Source organism: Bufo gargarizans, chromosome 9 (genome assembly GCF_014858855.1).
Source record: "Bufo gargarizans isolate SCDJY-AF-19 chromosome 9, ASM1485885v1, whole genome shotgun sequence".
In the NCBI taxonomy this organism is placed as follows: Eukaryota; Metazoa; Chordata; class Amphibia; order Anura; family Bufonidae; genus Bufo; species Bufo gargarizans.
The window spans coordinates 167,440,717-167,458,100 of record NC_058088.1 but is presented as its reverse complement, the minus strand read 5'-3'; the positions used below and the strand labels follow the sequence as shown (position 1 = coordinate 167,458,100).

The following is a 17,384-nucleotide window of genomic DNA, read 5'->3' as shown; positions in this document are numbered from 1 at the left end:
TGCCCCTGGTGCGGCAACCTCAGCAATAGCCAATCTGATAAGCTGAGAAAAGCCATCCCGGAGGCAGTCAACCCTAAGCACGGACCGCCTGGAAACACAAGAGACCGAACGTCGACAAGAGTCGGAGATCTCCAAGCAAAAACTGCAAAGCCCAAACAACATATAGGCAAACACCACCTTCAGAAGGAAGGAAGACATGGGATGTAGAACAGCCCTGACCTGGGGAAAGACAGAAGGCTCGGAACAAGAAGGGCCGCCACTCAGGCACCCGTCCGAGACACGACGGCTACGGAAACAACCGTACAGGACAGAAGAGGTAGAGAGAACTGCTGTAACGGCTCCAAGGGAAAGATTGGAGCGCCGAGAACTCAGCATGCAGCTCCCAGGGCGGTACCGGAGGACAGTACAGAGGAACCAAAGAGCCACTCCGAGGAAGAAGGTCTGAACAGGCCCCGAGGGCCGGGGAACGCTGGAAGAGGAAGGACAGCGCCGACACTTGACACTTCAAGCAAAAGAGTCCCAGTCCCAGGTCCAGGCCGGACTGGAGAAAGACAGAACCATGGGGGGGAGAAGGGCAGAGTGGGGAATGCCCAGCTACCCACAGACACCCAGACAAAAAACCCTAAGTCCAACGACAGATCCTGGACGAAACACAGCCAGGAGCGAACAGTAGCGAGCCCGCTGGAGTCACCTGGGCAAGCGGGTAAAAACCCAATGTGACCAGGCGCAGACCAGTAACACGGGCAGAAGGGTCGGAAAAAACTGGTCCCGTCGGCCTCCGAGCAACGTTGTCCCGTATCCACCCGGAGTGGGGGAGCAGAAGGACAGACGGAAGGGAACCGAAGGGTCCGCCCAGCATCCGCCAGATGCCAGGACAAGACAGGCTAAAGTCCATGCTGATGTAGCCACCACAGGAAGACTATCTACAGTCCTGGTGTGGGATATCGAAGGACAATCTGGACCGAAGGGCAGTCCCCCCAAGTTACCAAGAAGGTAAGTCTACAGCAGGACCATAGCCTAGAATGGAAAGCGCAATCTGCACCCAGCGGGAGGACAGAACGCGGTAGACCCAGCAAGAGGCACACAGCTAATACAGCCAGTGTGAACAAGGGAGACAGTACGAGACCAAAGGAACACCGGAACCATCCACATGAACAACCATGCTCCCCCCAGAGGGGAGGACAGTGAAGGAACAGCCCTCTGAAGCCTGGCCGGGGCAGAAGCCACATCGGAGTGATCTGTACCGAACGGGGAGCCAAACAGAGCCGGCGAGACAAGGTAGTCGAGACAGAGGCCGGCATCACACCCCCCAACCGAAAGGAGGAGTGGGCAGCAGGGAAGCCATAGGACAGCCCAAAAGCAGAACCCTGCTACACTGTGAGACGCCCGGTTCACCGCCTCGCAGAAGGCAAATACCCTGAAGAACCCAAGGTGGAGGTCCTCCGGACCTGGGTAATCGAGCATCCAAGAGAAGTTGGGTGATCTTCCCGAGAAGAGTGGCCCTGAACCTGGTAGCAGATCAGACCGAAGCGTAGAGGGCGCCAAGAGGAAGGACTCATACCACACTGCATCCGAAGAGGAGGAAATGATAATAGGCGAAGGAACCATAGTCCCGCCAGAGCCAACGAAGAATCCGAGGGGCGCTGCAGACAACAGCACGCATCTAGGAACCACGAACACTTCCCGGGAGGAAGGGCCAACGAAATGAATGAGTACCACCCAGCTCGGTGCAGTAGAGAGCATAGAGCCCTCCGGGTCAGGTGGACAGAACGATCTCTGTAGAGACGAGTGCAAGGCTTGCGGCAAGTAACCCAAGAGAACAAAGGGATGTCGCAGGAAGGAGGGGAGGCATACGTACGAGCAGCCCCGTAAGCAGTGAGAAGGCCAACCCACCTACGGGAGGAGAAGGCATAAACGGCCCAAACGCCGCACAAGAACGGCCGCTCCCTGCAAAAAAGTCACTCAGAGAAGAGGGCCAGCCACAGAGTGCCCCAGCATCTATGGAAGTGCAAAGTGCAACCTGAAAGGGAGTTATGCACAAGCCTAGCATGGCACGCGATGGAACGTAAGCAGTCCGCCCCGAAAGGGGGGGAAATGTACCTGGCAAGCTGCAGTCGGCAAGAGTGCAAAGGCCCACCCCAAAAGGGGGTGACGCCTAAGGCCGTACCTACTCCAGAGACATAGGACATACCATATAATCCAGCAGGAGCGCAGGAGGTCCACCTAGTGAAAGGGGGACATGCACAGGGTTATCCTAGCATTAAGAGAGCGTGCAATAATTCCCCCAACACCGAACTTTGTGAGAGTGCAACCACTCCGCCAATGAAGGGGACATGTACAAGTCCAGCACAGCACGTACAAGGACAGCCGTGAATCTCATGAGCGTGCAAAAGTCCGCCCATGGAATGAGGGGTGGTCACGCTCAAGGCCAGCACCGAATCCAATGGGAGTGCAAGCGTTCCACCCATGTTAGAGGCCATGCTCATGGCCAGCAACGTATCCGGCTAGAGTGCAGTATGCCGCCCGGAAAAAAAGGGGGGGGGGCCATGCACATGGCCAGCATCTCATCCAGGGAGAGTGAGAGCACCCTGCCATGTACGGGAGTCATGCACATAGCCAGCAACGTACTGGCGAGAGACAAACACAGTCAGTGAGAATGTGTGTATGTCGCCTGAGGAAGGGAGGCATGCCCATGGCCGGCAGCGAATCCAGTGAGAGTGCGTACACCGCCAACGGAAGAGGGGCCATGCACATGGCTGACAGCGGATCCAGCGAGAGTGCAAGCACCCCGCCATGGAAGGGGTTCATGCACATGGCCAGCAACGCACCAGCGAGAGAACAACCACAGACAGAGGGAGTGTATGCATGCCCAAGGCCGGCAGCGAATCCAATGAGAGTGCAGCATACCACCTATGGAAGGGGGTCATGCCTATGGCCAGCCGCAAATCCAGTGAAAGTGCAGCGTTCCGCCTATGGAAGCGTGTCGTGCACCTGGCCAGCACCGCATCCGGTGAGAGTGCAGATTTCCGCCTAATAAAATGGGGACATGCACATGATCGGCAACAAATCCAGTGAGAGTATAGCGTTCCGCCAATGGAAGGGGGTCACGCACATGGTCGACCGCGAATCCAGCGAGAGTGCTGCGTTCCGCCAATGGAAGGGGGACGTGCACATGGCCAGTACCGTATCCGGTGAGGGTGCAGTATTCCGCCTATGGAAGTTGGTCACGCACACGGCCGGCAGCGAATCCAGTGAGAGTGCAGCGTTCCGCCTATGGAAGGGGGACGTGCACATGGCCAGCACCGTATCCGGTGAGAGTGCAGTATTCCGCCTATGGAAGGGGGTCACGCACACGGCTGGCAGCGAATCCAGTGAGAGTGCAGCGTTCCGCCTATGGAAGGGGGACGTGCACATGGCCAGCACCGTATCCGGTGAGAGTGCAGTATTCCGCCTATGGAAGGGGGTCACGCACACGGCTGGCAGCGAATCCAGTGAGAGTGCAGCGTTCCGCCTATGGAAGGGGGACGTGCACATGGCCAGCACCGTATCCGGTGAGAGTGCAGTATTCCGCCTATGGAAGGGGGTCACGCACACGGCTGGCAGCGAATCCAGTGAGAGTGCAGCGTTCCGCCTATGGAAGGGGGACGTGCACATGGCCAGCACCGTATCCGGTGAAACTGCAGCAATCCGCCTAAGAAGGTCATACACAGGGCCAGCCCGCAGCCAGGGAGAGTGCAGTATCCCGCCTCCATACCTGGAGAGGGAGACGAATGCTGCCTACAGAACTGACCGCATGCACTTGGCCCGCGCTGCATCCCGGGAGAGGGCAAGAAACCGCCTAAAAGGGGAAATGCACCTGGCAGCGACGCAGGCTGGGAGCGCGAAACCATGCCGCCTATGGAAGGGGGGCATGCATACAGGCAGCACTACTGCGATGAGGCTGCAGCGTCCTGCGCAGCCCACAAGAATCTGTTAGACATCTGTTTATTCATTATTATTTCATATTTTATTTATTTCTTTATTATTATTATTATTTTTTTTTTTAAAACAGCCTCTCTGAGGCTAAAGGGGAACCACCATATAGGGGCACAGATTCACTTGATGCAAGAAAAAAAAAAAAAAAAAAAAAAAAAAAAAAAAGGGGGTGGCCAAACATACAGGCCCATTGGGAGCCGGCCTGCACCCAAAGGGTTAACAGGGAGCCGGCCTGGGGGCCGGCGCTGCGATCCACTGGGGGCGGAGGAAGCCCCAGGCGGGAAGAATTCGCGCCGGAAGAAGTACCCGCCCCCTCCAACAAAGGCCAGAATTTCGCGGCCTAGTAGGCCGTAAAGCCGGGGGCCTAAATAGTGCCGCATAGTATCATATACCGCCGGGACTGAGGCGGAGCGGCGCATTAAACCGGCCGCGGGAGCCCACCCCGCAGGCCGGAAGAGTCAGGGGCCCAAATGGACGCCGGAATTGCGGCCCCGCAGGCCCGATGGCGGCCCAGCAGGTCATTGCGGCGCCTGGCCGCACCGGAATGTCCATGCCGGCTGGAGGCGAGGTCTGTCAGGAGCGGGCCCCAGGCCCTGAGCAACGCTCCGGTAAGGAGATGGGGGGACCCTGAGATCGGGTGCCCGCGTAGTATTATATACCGGCGGGACATCAAAAGATAAAGGGGGACAGCAGCTGCATGTCCTATGGGGGCCAGGAAGGGAGGGGGAAGCAGGGAGCAGATTGCCGCCCTGCGGCACCCCAGGGGCCAGCCTAGATCCAGCAGTGGAAGGGATTCGAACTCATGACCTCTACCATCAGAGGCAAGGCATTTACCCTCACAGCTATGAAGCTGTTCAGAGGCACAGTATGGGGGTCAGGCCCGCGGGTGGTGGTGGTAGGGGGGGGACGTAGGGCTGGAGAAGCCACTCTCTTACCACAGCCGTCTTCACCCTCGGTCCATTCCAGCAGGGTCGCCCCTTCAGCTACTGGCACTGTAGTGGCAGGACGCTGGAAGAGGGGCTTGGCGTGCGGGCGACCCTTGCGCTGGCGGGATACAGGGGAGCAGGGCTGCCCTGGTCCACCTTGCCTTCTGTGGGGGAGGCAGCAGTGCGGGTGACCGACACTGGCGCAGCTCGACCCCGGGAGAAACAGAGAGGTCTAGTGCGTCTCTGTTGTCCCTGATGATCTGGAACAAAAAGAAAAGAAAAAGTAAAAAAAAATTAAAAAAAAAAAATTTAAACAAGGAGAAAAGAGCCCTGCAGAGCAGGGAGTGTCTTGCCTCCTTGGACACTAAGCAAAAACTGGCAGCCTCTCTCTCCAGGCTGAGGGTATAGCTGTGGAGGAGGGGCTTAACAGCTTTCACTTAGTGTCACGCCTCCTATGGAGATGAGCTATACCCAAGGTCTTCTGTGTCCCCCAAGGAAACTGGGCGAGAAACTCCACTTTTTTTGTGAACTGAGAAGAGAGCTACTTCCGTCTATTGTACAGTGGTTGCAGAGCACCTCTAACCTTTAAGGAACTTTCATCTTTGAACTGGTTCATCTCTGTGTCCTTCTGCTGTAAGAAATCCTGCATATCTTGTAACCTGCTGTTTACTTTTGCAGTCTGAAAAATGAAATGCATTTGAGAAATATCATTACACATATTTGAAAGGAAACACAAGCAGCAAAACCATAAGTTCTCATAGTCAATGATAAATCACGCACCTGTGCCTAAAAAGTGACTACGTGAGAAATAAACCTCAACACATTCCTAGAGCTTGACCGATCATCACTACTGACAGGCCACAACGGTGACCTGCCTCCCTAGCATCGCGGGTGACGGTAGGAGGGCTGGTCACCGTCGCCCGCTCCTCCCACTGTCGCCGGATGTTTTGATCCGTGCGACGGAGAGATGCAGCGGTGGTCGTGCAGGGATCTGGAGGGACACCCGTGCCTGGGAGCAGGTAAGTATGCTCTGGAGGAGGGGCCCGGGCATTCATTATAGGGATTGGATAACCCCTTTAATAGACATCTAATAGCTCTTTCAGAACAAGAGACGAACACAAGCAAAGCCACAGAATAATTCTGCAGCTTTGAATGTATTTGGCCCAGTCACTGCCAAGACAAATACCCACTAAGGCCTCAGCTGGGAAAGGAATTACACAGCAACCTCATAATAGATTGTTAAAGTGCATGTTCAACCTTTATAAATTAGACATGGATATAATTCATAAAAAGCTTAGGGGGTGATTTATTATACTGTGCCGCAATCTGAGACTTTTCTCCACTCACACCAGGTCTAAAATTGTGGATGTGACGTGGGCGGGGAAGGGGACGGGCCTGCAAACCCATCTCATTCGTCATTTTCTACGCCTGGTTTAGGAATAGAAAATGGTCTAAATGTAAGCTGGCTTACATATAGACTGGCGCTGGATACGATCCACTGCCAGTTATGGGGCTTCATTAAGGCTGGCATCTAACACGGTATCACAGTATAGTACCCGGGAGGTCGTCAGCCTTCATGTACTTTAGGGTGTACATGCCACGTTTCTAGGGACTACTGTGCTCACGATTCGCTTTTAATAGGCAGCACAGTGTATGATCACAGCCTCAGGGCACTTGTAGGGAGCACTTTCTGAGGAATCTAAGGTCTAGAGCTCTATTCATATTTCCAAAGGCTGCACATCTAACATGTCCTAGTATTCCTAGTACCTTGCTCTGATGGTTTGTATTTTGGGCCATCCTTACACCTAACATTGCAGAAAAATCTGATGCAAGAAAAACTGTCCTAATGCATGGAACTCACTAAGGCTACTTTCACTAAAGCTGTCCCTCTGCCTGCCGGAGTTCACCGTATTCGGCCTAGCCAGATAAAGCCGTGCACCACCAGAACCTTAATGGGATCTGGCTGGGATTCGGCCAGGTTCCAGCATGAGCACTGAGTTTCGCCCAGACAAAAACTGGTGTGTGAACCAGAAACTGCCTGCTGGATAGCTTTAGCGCAAGTGTGAAACTAGCCTCTAAGACTACTAGAAATATTTCTGCCGATTACAATAACAATATTGGATGAGAAATAATGAAATACGTTGTGCAGATAGAAGAATACAAACCACTCTCATAATGGCTCACTTTACAATGAATAAGCTTATATTTACCTGGGATTCCATCTGAGAGACTCTATCCAAGTGTAGACTCCTAGTCTCCAATAACTGTTGTCTTGTCTCATCCAGTCGTGTTTCTAGGCCTGCTTTCTGCAAATATTAATACCACTGAGAATTATAAGGGTTTTCCAAGACTTTAAAACTGAATACCTATCCTCAGGATAGGTCTTCAGTATCTGATCGGTGGGGGTCCGGCACCAGGGACCCCTGCCGATCAGCTGCTTGGGAAGGCAACAGCACTCCTGTGAGTGGCGCAGCCTTCTCCCTGCTTACCAAGCACAGCATCGTCCATTGTACAGGGAGTGCAGAATTATTAGGCAAATGAGTATTTTGACCACATCATCCTCTTTATGCATGTTGTCTTACTCCAAGCTGTATAGACTCGAAAGCCTACTACCAATTAAGCATATTAGGTGATGTGCATCTCTGTAATGAGAAGGGGTGTGGTCTAATGACATCAACACCCTATATCAGGTGTGCATAATTATTAGGCAACTTCCTTTCCTTTGGCAAAATGGGTCAAAAGAAGGACTTGACAGGCTCAGAAAAGTCAAAAATAGTGAGATATCTTGCAGAGGGATGCAGCACTCTTAAAATTGCAAAGCTTCTGAAGCGTGATCATCGAACAATCAAGCGTTTCATTCAAAATAGTCAACAGGGTCGCAAGAAGCGTGTGGAAAAACCAAGGCGCAAAATAACTGCCCATGAACTGAGAAAAGTCAAGCGTGCAGCTGCCAAGATGCCACTTGCCACCAGTTTGGCCATATTTCAGAGCTGCAACATCACTGGAGTGCCCAAAAGCACAAGGTGTGCAATACTCAGAGACATGGCCAAGGTAAGAAAGGCTGAAAGACGACCACCACTGAACAAGACACACAAGCTGAAACGTCAAGACTGGGCCAAGAAATATCTCAAGACTGATTTTTCTAAGGTTTTATGGACTGATGAAATGAGAGTGAGTCTTGATGGGCCAGATGGATGGGCCCGTGGCTGGATTGGTAAAGGGCAGAGAGCTCCAGTCCGACTCAGACGCCAGCAAGGTGGAGGTGGAGTACTGGTTTGGGCTGGTATCATCAAAGATGAGCTTGTGGGGCCTTTTCGGGTTGAGGATGGAGTCAAGCTCAACTCCCAGTCCTACTGCCAGTTTCTGGAAGACACCTTCTTCAAGCAGTGGTACAGGAAGAAGTCTGCATCCTTCAAGAAAAACATGATTTTCATGCAGGACAATGCTCCATCACACACGTCCAAGTACTCCACAGCGTGGCTGGCAAGAAAGGGTATAAAAGAAGAAAATCTAATGACATGGCCTACTTGTTCACCTGATCTGAACCCCATTGAGAACCTGTGGTCCATCATCAAATGTGAGATTTACAAGGAGGGAAAACAGTACACCTCTCTGAACAGTGTCTGGGAGGCTGTGGTTGCTGCTGCACGCAATGTTGATGGTGAACAGATCAAAACACTGACAGAATCCATGGATGGCGGTGGCTATATTGGTCACTGATTTGTTTTTGAATGTCAGAAATGTATATTTGTGAATGTTGAGATGTTATATTGGTTTCACTGGTAAAAATAAATAATTGAAATGGGTATATATTTGTTTTTTGTTAAGTTGCCTAATAATTATGCACAGTAATAGTCACCTGCACACACAGATATCCCCCTAAAATAGCTAAAACTAAAAACAAACTAAAAACTACTTCCAAAAATATTAAGCTTTGATATTAATGAGTTTTTTGGGTTCATTGAGAACATGGTTGTTGTTCAATAATAAAATTAATCCTCAAAAATACAACTTGCCTAATAATTCTGCACTCCCTGTATAGCGGCTCTGCTAGGTATCCCAGCTCAGTCCCATTCAATTCTATGGGGCTGAGCTGCCTTCTCTTCCTTTGTTCTGTTTGAGGCTATACTGAATTTTCCTGACAGTGAGTCATCACCAATCACAGGTATTTCTGGTATCCAGCAGCCCCACCTTTATCTGGCCCAGTTCTTTAAGCACCCGTCTTGAGTACCCCCTGATGAATCCAATAGACTGGGGGAAACGAGTCGGGTGACAGGTTCGTTGGTTACGGATTAGCGCTTTCCAGGGTAATCCAGGGCAGGCACGGGACGGGGGGTCACCACCTTCAGGTGACGCCTCCAGGCTGAGGGCCAATTAGAATCTCAAAAAGGGAGAGTTGTTCCCCAACGATTGTTTTCTCTCACATAACCCATCCCCTGGTCCCTTTTTTTTTTATCCTTAATAGGGTGGTTTGTGTATTGATTGACCAGTATGGTCATTTTAAGGATATCAATAAAATTAAAGATTTTAGGGTTCTAAGGTTTTCTTCTATATGTTTTTCCATAGTGGAGGGTAGCTGAAACAACAGTTCCCACTCAAGTGGACTTAAGCTATCTATTTATTACATGGATGGGTATTAATCTGCATTGCCAACATGTAATTTAAAGGGGTTTGTCTGGGTTTACAGCTGAAACCAGACATTTCCCCATTTTCACCAAGGCAGCCCCCTGATATTAGCATGTTTATGTTTTTACACTGCTAGGTGGCAGCTTCCGCCCAGCAGTGTATTTGGTGACGTCACCGACACTAATGGGCCGGCTTCAGCGCTGCCCTAGCCGTTTTACAGGCTAGGACGGCGCTAAAGCCCGCCCATTAATGCTGGTGATGCCACCAAATATACTGCTGGCCAGAATCCTTCGCCTAGCAGTCCCTATGGAGAGTCCGGCATGTCACCGGATCTTCCAAAAAAAACAAAAAACAAAAAAAAAAAAAACTGCTTTTGCCACCCGCGATTCCACGCAGGACAAAAGGAGGGCTGCCTGGGTGAAAATGTGGGTATGTCCGGGTTCAACTCTGAACCCAGACAACCCCTTTAACATTGAATCCTATGGTTCCCAGCATCTGTCCTTAGCATAGTAATCACAACGCTTGATTATTCATCCACATTTGCTAGGCAACATGGCACAGCTATGTACTGTTTCACCACAGGTTGGTCTCTACAATGGTCTCACCTCCATAAGAAGTTCTTGCAGACCTTTCTCCCCAGAGAAAGTTCCTTCAAGTGTCTTCTCCAGCAAATTGACTTTTTCTTGCAAGCGGATAATTAAGGCATCCTTTTCTCCAGCTTCTATTGCCATCTAGTGCAAAAAGGCATTCTCAGTACCAAGGACAGAAATTACAGTAAGAATGGTAGAAACCAAGCTCTCTTCTCTCCCCTCTAAGCATTATTTCTTAGGATACACTGTGTTATGCTTAGTAGATAAAAAGGGGGGTAGGGTGTGTAGACACTCCCAATCCCCCTCCTATTTCCAGGGTCTACTTGGAGGGGGATTGGGAGTGTCTACACACCCTACTTCTTCCCCCCTCTTTTTTTATCTGCAATTACCTGCGGACTCTTCTGCAGGGTCGACCCTCTGAGCAGCCTTCCCCCCTCCCCCGCATACTCACCCCCTCCTCCATCCCCTGGCGGCTCCAGTTACCTCGGGTCCCCCCCCGCTCCATTTGGATCCCTGTTAACCCTCAAACTCTCTCTTTCTTATGCTTAGTAGATCAGTTTTTCTGAAGGAAGACAACTAGACCTTTTGGTGGATCGCTAAATTGCCACTATTGCTTTATGTATTATGAGAACTATAACTGCTGACTAACCCAGTGTCAGAGATATGCTGATGGATGCCCACCCAGTATTATATTTTGTACCTAAAAAGGAGTCGGCCAGAAGCCTAAACCAATATTTATAATGTTTAGGAGCCGTACCTTGGATTTCAGCTGTTCATGCTGTAGCTTTAGCGTTTCGTATTCATTCTGAACATCATTCAGTCTCTTCTCGCTGCTAGAGGCTCCAGCCTGGGCCTAAGTACAGAGGCAACGGAAATACAGTATGAAGAATAGATTACCAAATACTGTACTCCATATAAGAAAGTCTGCAATATGACCACACTATTTATTAACGGGTTCTAGAAAAGTATTAAAAGTGTCAAAAGATCATTTTTGTAAATACATTTTATTACCCAATTCCCACCCTTTTTGAGAAAATAAGTCCCCTCTTAGGCTACTTTCACACTTGCGTTCAGAGCGGATCCGTCTGAGACGGATCCGCTCATATAATGCAGACGGTGGATCCATTCAGAACGGATCCGTCTGCATTATATTGTAAAAAAAATTCTAAGTGTCAAAGTAGCTCAGACGGATCCGTCCAGACTTTACATTGAAAGTCAATGGGGGACGGATCCGTTTGAAAATTGAGCCATAGTGTGTCATATTCAAACGGATCCGTCCCCATTGACTTACATTGTAAGTCTGGACGGATCCGTTTGCCTCCGCACGGCCAGGCGAACACCCGAACGCTGAAAGCAGCATTCAGGTGTCCGCCTGCTGAGCGGAGCGGAGGCTGAACGCTGCCAGACTGATGCATTCTGAGCGGATCCGCATTTATTCAGACTGCATCAGGGCTGGACGGATGCGTTCGGGGCCGCTTGTGAGAGCCTTTGAACGGAACTCACAAGCGGAGCCCCGAACGCTAGTGTGAAAGTAGCCTTACCTGATTGTTGTCTTTCGTCTCCCCTGGTTACGGCCACCTCTCGCCTGTCGAATCCCGTGGCCGCGCTTGCGCAGAAGACTGAAGATTTTCTCTCGGCCGGGCAATGTCCTGAACATGCACGCCGCCGCGCATGCATGATGACTTCTTCCTGGCCAGTATAGTACAGAGCCGCGAACGTGCACGCCGGCTCTGTACTATACAGGCCAAGAATAGGTCACCATGGCGCATGCGCGGCGGCGTGCACGTTGAAGACAGCGCGAAGCACGGCCGGGAGAAGACGTCAGTCAAGCTGACTGAGCCTGCCCAGCCAAATCCAGGAAGTGAACGCTGCGCTCGCCGCAGGTAAGCCTGAAAAATGTTGATGGGAATACCCCTTTAAGTAAGTATGTAAAAAAAATATATATAATAAATGACAGAAAAAAAAGATAGATGCAAGCATTATATATGGACCAAGATCTGAGACTTGCCCACCTACCCAGTGCCAAGGTGGTTTCAGGTCAGGCGGATCCTACGCTAAACCTACCTAAGCCATTGGGCTTCTATGTTCAGGAGCGCAGACGCCGCACATATGGTGTGCTGCTCCTAGTCACCTCCATGTGCATCAAGCAACCAATGGGAGGAGGAGCAAGCACAGCCATATGTACCACCTAATCAAGGCGCTCTATTAGATAGGAAGGGCAAAAGTGCACAGGAATGCTACTTCCAAGATAAAATAGGAGCGCATTCACACTTGATGGCGACACTCCCTCAAGCATATACTATATAATAAACAACAAAATCACCGAAAAAACTAAGATACCTGTACGGTATGATAAATAAATGTGCGGATGTCCCTGGCCACATTCACGAAAAAAAAAAAAAAATACAGAAAAAAAGGATAATGCACTAACAAAAAAGATGCAAGCATATTTATTTATCACACCGTGCAGGATGTTTTTATCTTAGTTTTATTTCAGTGATTTTTTGTTTATTAAGTAAGTACTCTTAGTAGTTTGGAAATAAGGTTTATTAGAAGACTGGCACAAAGTGAAAGTACCAGTCACACAGTTAGAAAAACTGTTAACCCTTTGTGACAGAATGGCTCAATATTTTTAAGGCCAATTGAATATTTTATAAAGGCCAATTGAAAATATGATTTTTAGCCAATAATAAAAATTTGCCTTTAACCTTATGCCTTTTGGAGATCATTTTATCTTCAAAATTCTTAACTGTTCACAGTAACCGCAATTTTGACCAGGGGTACCCAAACTTTTGCATGCCACTGTACATCATTTTTTTTTCTGTGTGCAATTTTTTTGTTCAATATGCACTTTTTAATGCCCAACAGTATGTAATATCATTTGGAACCGATTGCTTATCATTGTATTACTTCTTCCAGTATCCCATGAAGGCTTGAGGCCGAAATTTTTTAAATATATGCAGCTGGAACACTTTCAAATAAATCACATGTACCATATTTTTCTCTTTATAAGACGCACTTTTTTCCCCCAAAAGTGTGTGTGTGTGTGTGTGGGGGGGGGGGGGGGGCTGTTCATCTTATGAAGCGAATACTAGTGAGCGCTTCCATTATGGTTATCTGATCTACATTTTACATGACCATGAGACACAGTACTTGCATGCAGAGGCGATATACAGATGGGTGAGGATGACAAATCTGGAGAATGCTGCTCCGTAAACGTAGGAAGGAGGACAGGTGTCCAAGAAAATTCCCAGAAACACTAGACATTGGGAGTGCCTCAAGTTGGATTTCTGGATGTTGATCAGCCATCCAAATCTGCAAAAGGTATCAAGGACTATCGTTAAACTGGCTCTGTTGGATGCAATGGAAGACGTTTTTTCCAGGATGGGGTGCCATGAGTGAAGCAAACACCTTAGTAAAGGATCGCAGAGCCGATGCCAAGCCAAATGGAAGTGGTACGAATTGGAAATGAAGGGACACCACTGCAAATCTAAGATATTATTGGTGAGGAGCACTGATTGGTTTGTGAAGGTAGGCATCCTGGAATTACCCCACTTCCATGGAACAGATCACCAATCTCAGGGATTCCATGCAAAAATGTTTGGCTCAAACAAATCTGCTGAGGATCTTCAGATTCAGTACAGGGCGAACGTTCCCATACTTCTTGGGAACTGCAAACAGGTTTGAACAAAAATCCTGGATTTTTTCCTGATAAGGTACTGGAACAATTACTCCCTGAGCGAATAGGACTCGAATAGCTTGGAATAATGTAGATAGATGCCTTGGCCAGACAGGTTAGTATGGATGCGCTGAAAAAAATGAGATTGAGGAATGGGGGAGAATCCTATTTTGTATCCAAGGAGGCTCACTCAACTGTAGCTTTGCTGACTCAAGTGGACGGAAAAAAAAACGGGGAGCAGAGTGGACCTGGTGGCTTTAAATGATGATTTGGATAAAGACTCCAGCTTCTTATCCTTAAATCCGAGAAGCAAGCTGCGGGCGGCATAGACAGGATGATATGTTTTACTAGATGGGACACAAGTTTGTCCACCATAGGGGAAGAAGACCATTTTTAACAAGGTCCTCAGGGAAAGAGTAGAGCAAGTCCAGGCATTCAGTTTTTAGATCACCCGTGAACAGACCTAGGGTCTCCAGAATCTGAGTGGTTCACAGTCCAGCAGCTCCACAATGGCTTTATTATTAAGCGAGACGTCCTGCACTATTTTCGTGATGGAGAGCGCCCACTGATGGTCCACTCGGGAGGCGCCAGAAGCCACCAGCAGGAGGAGGTAGGACGCACAGAGGGGCTCCAACTAAACTCACTGTAACTTAGTGTGACAAGAGGAGCAACAAAATGAGTAACCAAGACCACCAACTGTCTGATGGGGTCTTTTCCAGAGTCCAACATGGCCATGAAAGGGTTAAAGCCTATCCCTGGAGGATGGGAAGTCAAGTGTGGCTACTCTCATCAGGACTGCAGAGGTCCCCAACATGTGTAAAAGAGAAAGCCAGTGGATAAACCAGGCGAGGTTCAGCAGGAGTCAAATGCCACGGAGGTCTGGAGCACTGAAGTAGCCCCAGAAGCAACTACTTCCTGAAAGATGGGCAGGAAGTAGGCAAGCTTTAAGGAAGGCAGGGATGTCCTGCTAGGTAAGAGGAGAGAGAGTTTGAGCCTGTGCTAGAAGAAAGGAAGTTCTCCCGGGAAGTAAGGCCTTTAATCTATTGAAGCAGGGGCCTACATTTTTTACTGGAGACATGCCACAAAGCACCTAACCAAGGGGAAAAACACACAACAGTGGGAGAATGAAGTGGACCAGGGGGCCCAGGGAAGGAAGCCTAGTCGTTGCCTGACTCCTGCTGCGACGTTACATAAAGTGGGACCCAGGGAGATAGTGACAGGTGTTGCTAGATCATCGGTCTAGAAGGGAGATGGACCTGATCGAAACTGATCCGGGGAGCTGGGGGGGGGGGGGGGGGGTAGTAGGAGCTCCAGTGGCAGTTAATCAGAAGAAAGACTGGTAGAAAAGGGGGACTTGGTGGTCCACCATACCATTTTGTCTTCTTGAGGTCGGGTTGAGCAGTGGGTTTAATGACCCGCTGGTCTTCCCCCTCTCCCGTAGTGGAGAACATGTAGTTGAGCCACCAGTAATCTGTGTGCAGAAGTCACCAGATTAAAACAAACACTATAAAAAAATAAAAGGGTTAGCATGTCTGCCTCCTATAGACACTAACCTACAAAGTGATTTGGCTTAATCCCTGCAGGAATACTATAGCTGATGGAAGGAGTCAACACTGCTTGTGTCTGCCTGTGGCAACAGCTATATCCATGGTCTCTGTGTCTCCCAAAGACACGGATGAGTAAAAGACCTATACTGTATCCTGTACATGATTACACATTTTACTGACCTTCTGCAAGTCCAGAGACAGTCGCTGGATAAAGTCCTGGAGTTCCTGCTGTCTCTGTTCCAGCTCGGTAATCTTCTTCTCTGCCCCTTCCTGAGCTGATGTCAGTTCTGTCCTGTAGAACCAGAACACAAACCTTTTTAAGGACAGCTATGACATGCCAAGTTGAGCTTGTAGGAAGGAGTTGTGTCTTTTTTTTAACTGCATGTTACATATAATATATGTTACATGCAGCAGTACTTCAGACACATAGTTAGCAACGCTTTTCCCGATGCTCACCTCTGCTCAGCCAGCTTGGAGTTTTCTTCTTGGAGTTGCTCAAGGTCTTTCTTGAGTTTATCTGAGAGACACTGGCGGTCCTGAAGCTCTGCCTGAGATGTCTCGGCTTCTCTGCATTTTAACTCTAAGTCTTTTTCAGCTTTACTCAGTAATTCTTCTTTCTTTAACAGCTGAAATGTTAGCCCACAAGTAAAACTGTCAGTCAATTAGACTAAGTGTAAATGCAATACCTAGTCATAATGAAAAAGTTCATCCCTGAAACTATCCTTTCCTGTATAGTAGGAAAGTCTTTGGAAATGTAAAGGAAAGAACCATGATTGATTTACATATATTTGAGCTAAAATAAGTATTTGCAATAAGCTTTTACTAAAACATTTAGATCGTTTTGGCTTCTGCAGCGTCTATGTTTTACTGTATATAGCAGCTGCAGAATGCTGTTTATAGAGAAATCCATCAGACCAGCTGTCTGACAGCTCGCTGTCCAGCCCTCTCCTATGACTCCTGAACAATCTTCTAAGCGGATTTACACCCAAGTCAAAGTTTGGCATAAATAAGCTTAGAAGATCTTTCCACAGAGATGAGAGAGGGAATGGAGACGGTGAAGTCAGTTATTCTGAAGGTTTTCAAGGTGACTAGCATTCTGCAGCTGCAATTTAAAGTGGAAAATGGAAGCTGCAGAAGCACATGATTTTTCATAAATACCTATTACAAAAATGTTTTTAGCCCAAAATACATGTATGTCAATCATTTCAAAAAAACTGTCCATGCAGTAATATATTAAAACGGTGTAAATCTCTATTGTAACCCTACAGCAAGAGTTAAAGGGATATTCCCATCTGAGACAATGAGGGAATATCGCTAGAAAAGTGATTGTTGGAGGACCTCGGGTTTCCCCAGGTCCGGCCACCATCAAGCGATCTCTCCAAAGAAGTGAATGGGAGTCCACCACGCTACGCGGCTACCACTCCCATTCATTTCTATGGGGCCGAAGGAAATAGCCGAGCCAGGGGCCCCATAGAAATGAATGGAGGGAAACTGGCTGCGTTCATAAGACAAAGGGGGCATATTCTAGAAATATGCCCCTATTGTCCGAGATGGGAATACCCCTTTAAAATTCCCTGGCGTGCCACAAGAAAGAAAATTAATCATTACACAGTTCCCAATTACATAAATGAGCTGTGTGTATATGCACGGGCATGACAGGTCTTCATTAATGCCGGGAGAAATCAGATATTAATTTCTGTCAGTGATGGAGCGGGATGAGACACAGGCACACAGCCTAAAGAATTCTAGGAGGGGGGGGGGGCAGAGAATGCTTCACAAGGACCACCCTCTGAGCTCTGGACTTGCAGGTCCACAAGCAGACATGTCCGAGGAGTCAGACATTCTTACCATGTGCTTGATTTTTGCCATTTCTTGTTGCTGAAACACTTCCAACTCATCAAGATCTTCTCGTTTTTGGAACAAAGAGATATTCTGTTTTTTCATCATTTCCACCTGGTCAGAAAGTTTTCTCTTCTCCTTAAAATGAAAAACAAAATAATCTATGAGCTTTCCTGTAGAGGTCCGCAAGTCTGTTCCGCAA

General features: G+C 48.7%; 1 protein-coding gene across 4 annotated transcripts in view; it reads right to left on the bottom strand.

The window, feature by feature from the left end:
* Window positions 1-17,384, bottom strand: part of GOLGA1 (golgin A1) — an 81,173-nt gene that overhangs the window by 37,729 nt on the left and 26,060 nt on the right. For all 4 annotated transcript variants that reach the window (XR_006391225.1, XR_006391226.1, XM_044305675.1 and 1 more), the window contains 7 exons: window positions 17,192-17,320; window positions 15,800-15,969; window positions 15,524-15,635; window positions 10,875-10,970; window positions 10,133-10,258; window positions 7,112-7,207; window positions 5,485-5,580 (listed from right to left, as the gene is read on the bottom strand). Coding sequence is in view for 2 of the 4 variants with exons in the window: in XM_044305675.1 (XP_044161610.1) it covers window positions 5,485-5,580; window positions 7,112-7,207; window positions 10,133-10,258; window positions 10,875-10,970; window positions 15,524-15,635; window positions 15,800-15,969; window positions 17,192-17,320 (825 nt within the window). In the remaining 2 variants the exon portion in view is untranslated. The remainder of the gene's footprint in view (window positions 1-5,484; window positions 5,581-7,111; window positions 7,208-10,132; window positions 10,259-10,874; window positions 10,971-15,523; window positions 15,636-15,799; window positions 15,970-17,191; window positions 17,321-17,384) is intronic.